This window comes from Lampris incognitus, chromosome 8 (genome assembly GCF_029633865.1).
Source record: "Lampris incognitus isolate fLamInc1 chromosome 8, fLamInc1.hap2, whole genome shotgun sequence".
NCBI classification, from domain to species: Eukaryota; Metazoa; Chordata; class Actinopteri; order Lampriformes; family Lampridae; genus Lampris; species Lampris incognitus.
Window position 1 is genome coordinate 32,708,928 of NC_079218.1, and position 4,619 is coordinate 32,713,546.

General features: G+C 42.1%; 1 protein-coding gene across 1 annotated transcript in view; it reads right to left on the reverse strand.

Moving 5' to 3' along the window:
* Nucleotides 1-228: 228 nt before the first annotated feature.
* Nucleotides 229-4,619, reverse strand: part of ncf1 (neutrophil cytosolic factor 1) — a 14,376-nt gene continuing 9,985 nt past the window's right edge. The window contains exons 8-11 of the mRNA XM_056284402.1: nt 4,602-4,619; nt 3,774-3,887; nt 1,279-1,454; nt 229-1,111 (exon numbers count right to left, since the gene is read on the reverse strand). The exon at nt 4,602-4,619 is cut by the window's right edge and continues 100 nt beyond it. Coding sequence (XP_056140377.1) covers nt 948-1,111; nt 1,279-1,454; nt 3,774-3,887; nt 4,602-4,619 — 472 coding nt within the window. The 3' untranslated portion in view covers nt 229-947. The remainder of the gene's footprint in view (nt 1,112-1,278; nt 1,455-3,773; nt 3,888-4,601) is intronic.

Sequence of the window (4,619 nt, forward strand, 5' to 3'; positions counted from 1 at the left end):
ATGCTGCTGTCACTGCTGTCACTTAGCAGGCAGTAGCAAACACTGCTACTTGCCACCACAGTAATGGCGGCGTCGCTAGATGACGGAACACACAAATTGGTCGGCGGATTAGTCTATTCAGTACGTGGGCTGTCCAGTGCAGGGTGTTACTGAAGGATTTATTAGATATCACAGCTGCACAAGTAATATAGAGCATTAGTTTTTACACTTAAAAAAAATACAGTTTTAGGAAATTATTTTATTTTAGAATCACATTTATTCAACAAATAAATAACCTTTATAGCATTAAATGTACATAAAACTAAAAAAAATGCTTGAAAATAGTTTCTCCAATTCATATACTGATGAAACAAAAGTGCTATTATTCTTTCTGTTTTGATATGTTACCTTTGTTATTTTTTGTACTGTTTTATATTTCCATGAACCTAACCCAAAACTCTTTCATGCATATATTTGCTTCTGCGAGAGACTTTGTTTAAGAAAACACACACACACACACACACACACACACACACACACACACAGAATAGGCCTACAACTCTATGTAACCTTATGGGACTCTGAACTGCTAAGTTGAACCCTGGTAGCACATGCGGAAGGAAATGCAATGGCGAGGTTAAAGGCTAAAATCATACTAGTATGATAAGCAGTTGTGTGCAGTTGTGTGTTGTTTTAGATTAACAGTGAACAAAACCAAGACCATCAACTCTTATCTCTGCCCGCCATAATATTCACTATGCCAGTTGGTATTGAAAAAAAGAAAAACTCGCTAATTCAGTCATGCTTATGGACAGAAAAGACAAGTGAAAATTGGTTTTATGGTATTAAAAGCAGGTATAAAAACACACTGGCTACAGTGTTAAATTCTAGCTTTACTTTGCTGTGCATCGGCCTACATACAGAAAGTGTAATTTCTGCACGCACGTAGCTAAACCTTCCTAAAGTCCTTAGTTGGCTGATTCAGAACTGGACTTGCGGATGCTGACTTTTTTGCGTGTGCTGTCCGTGCAGCGCTCCATGATGAGCTCCGGGCTTGGCCGAGGGGGCACAATAGGTGCAACTTTCTTCGGCTCCCCCTCAGAGCTGGAGCCTGACAGCTCAGGGATATTGCCTGTAAGGGAGAAATAACCTCATTAGAGAATAATTTCAAATAATCTCATATGATGAAAAAGTTGTTTGAAAAGGTCAAAGGCACACATCCCCAGTGTCCACAAGGGACAAAATGTGCCCATTACTGCCTTCCCAGTGAATCATGCCAATGCTGATGTAGTTTCTCACCTTGGTTCTTCCTCTCTTGTAGTGGGGACCTTGAGGAGGTCTTTGTAGATGTCCTGGGCTTACTAAGGTGACTTCCTCTCTGCTGGAGGAAGCGACGGCTGTTACTACGGTAGACATCCTGGCTGAGCCTCCGGCGATTGCGGTTGTGGATGCTTTGGGCATTTTTGATGGTGGACCTGTGGCCAGAAAGGAGACATCAATCAATGTTGAGGAGGTGAAAGCAGCTGCAGTTATGTTACAGACTGTTAACCATAGGAGTAGATTTCAGTGGAAATGGGGCCATGTCCACAGTCCCCCACCAACTTTTAGGGTCTGCTGTAAAGTCTCCATCAATGTTTTTGTGAATTATGTACCATAACATGATCAAATTATGTTTAATATCTACAAAATAGCATTTTTGTTGTTAATTCTGCAACAAAATTGTTTTGTCATTCACAGTGGTTGAAGGAAGTAATTGTGCAGAATGATGTACAAGAGAAGATGAATCAGTTTCTCAGAAAAGATCTGAAATACTGTAACTATCACGCAAATTCATTACTTACAAACAAAGCAAGGCAGGAGCCCTTCCTATGACAGTTGTGAAAATTAATTTCTTGCAAAAATTAAAAGAACTTACGACTTGTATATTGTTAGCGTTATTTTCTAATATTTCCTGAAATAGGTTTCCAAAAAAACTGCATATGCAAGCATTTTAACACATATGTGCACATGTGACCATATGCTATGGGCGGAAATGTCATCTCTCCACAAACTCCATTACATATACGCTCCTCTGTGAACAACACAAAACAACAAATGCCAAGCAAGCTCAAAACCACATGAAAGATAGGAGAAACGTTAGTTCTCTTCTACATAGGAGCCCTAAAACGAAGTTTTCAAACCAAGAGACTGACAAATGGGCTAGTGAGATGCTTGTAACCATTGGTAAACACGCTCTCAAATTTATTACATGTAATCTCGTCCAAAGTAATGGGGAGTGCAGAAGAGAGGTGAAGAAGAGAGTGCAGGCAGGGTGGAGTGGGTGGAGAAGAGTATCAGGAGTGGTTTGCGACAGAAGGTTACTAGCAAGAGTTAAAGGGAAGGTTTACAAGATGGTTGTGAGACCAGCTATGTTATATGGTTTAGAGACAGTGGCACTGACAAAAAGACAGGAGGCGGAGCTGGAGGTGGGAGAGTTGAAGATGCTAAGATTTTCACTGCGAGTAACGAAGAAGGACAGGATTAGGAACGATTATATTAGAGGGACCGCTCAAGTTGGACGGTTGGGAGACAAAGCAAGAGAGGCAAGATTGAGATGGCTTGGACATGTGTAGAGGAGAGCTACTTGGTATATTGGGAGAAGGATGCTGAGCTGCCAGGGAAGAGGAAAAGAGGAAGGGCCAAAGAGGAGGTTTATGGATGTGGTGAGGGAGGACATGCAGGTGGCTGGTGTGAGAGAGGACGATAGAGAAGACAGGAAGAAATGGATGATCCGCTGTGGCGACCCCTAACGGGAGCAGCCAAGTAGTAGTAGTAGTAGTAGTATTCCACATTCAGGTCATTGGTCGGGACTCACCTCTTCAGACTTCATCTGTGATTTACGTGATTTATGATGTTTGTTTTTCTTTCCCTTTTGTATCTGTCCAAGTCGGAGAGTACTGCTGGCATCGTGTGTGGCTGCCGCTTCTCCCTCTCGTAGCCCCCCTTCCCATCCACCCCTGTATGTCTGTGTTGTGTTTATCTGTCGTCTTGTTTCACCCTGTTTATTGTAAAGCGACTTTGAGTATTAGAAAAGCGCTATATAAGATTGATTTATTATTATTATTATTATTTAGTAGTAGTCTGTGGCAGAGCCAGAGCGGGGGCATGGGGGCTGTCGCCCCAGGGTCCACAGGGTCGGGGGGCCCCGTTTGGAGCTCTGTTGCCGAATTTATGAGCGTCCGTGAACGCACCGGGTCTCGGGACTCCGACGCATTCAGTGACACACTCGTAAAGTCAGCTAATGATAAAAAATACAGTGCAGTACAGGGCCCCTATACATAGATATTGACGGCCCCTATAAAGGCTATAGCCTTTTTTACGACTATTCATGAAGGCATCGGAGCTGTGATCCAGCTGTGATTGGTTGTGAGGTATAACTGTGTCACACTGCCAGAAGCGGGAGTGAGTAAGCATTTTTACACTTGACAGAACTGGACAGTTTTATGAATGTATTTGAGGGAACTTCAAAATGGAGAAGAAAAAATATGAATCAGGGTCATTCAAACGCAAGAAGCAAGAAAGTAAGAAGAAGCTAATTGCGTCGTGTCCGCTCCGCCCCCTTTGTGCTGAGACCCACACTCCCCCCTGGTAGTAGTAGTAGTAGTAATCTGGTGTGAACTTAGTTTTATTGCTCCTCCCTCTCTGTGAACGTGGCCATGCAAAAAGAGAATTTCCTGGCAGGGACTGATAAAGCACTACATTGTTATAACTAGTGATTCATGCAATAAAATGTAATTCTCCATCCTTTTACTTACCGCCGAGGTGGTGGGGTCTTTTTCTGGAAGCCGAGCTTCTCGAACTCAGAGAGCTCCTTCTTGTTGGCTTTCTGGAGAAACATAGAGGGGAAATGGCCAGTCTCCTCCCCTTTCCTGTTTAAAATTAGCAAAGGAATATACATCTCTTAATATACTATAAATTTTAAGTTGATGGCACTGTCTTCAACAATAGTTAGCATACTGCTAACATGGGAATGCTGAGTAAACAGCTGAGATAAATTGTGCAATTCTATAATTAAGTACAGAGAGATGTTAATGCTAATACTACCACAACTACTGTAAGTACTACCTGAGCATGACTGTTCCCCTGCAAGGGTCAAGTTTAAGTCCTTGTCTACCTTTGTAAGTAGATTTTAGTACTAACACTGTCACGGTTAGGGGATTGATTTAAAGCTAGGCGACACAGTTTGAAAAAAATATATACATTCACATTCATGGCACTGCAGAGTGGTTTGAATGAAATTGATGAGACATAGACAATTCTCCTCTTGTCTACATGGTTTTCCACCCACAGTTCCAAAAACAAGCATGTTGGTTGAACTGGGGACTCTATTTCATGCATAAATATAAATGGTGTGTGAATGACTCTGGGCAACTTGAAAAAAAATACAAATATCCATTGCAACAAACGGATCAATAAAGAGTAACCTAACAGTGGAGTCAAGTCAAAAGCATGTTCAGCAAAAGGGTTTGTCACAAAACAGACACATGCCTACAAACCTTATTATGATATAATGCTGTGCAGCCAGAACTTCTGAGTGCAAGTAAGGGCATTTGCCTTGCCTTCGTACAGTGTTCGCTACCTACCTGACAACCCACCAGCCA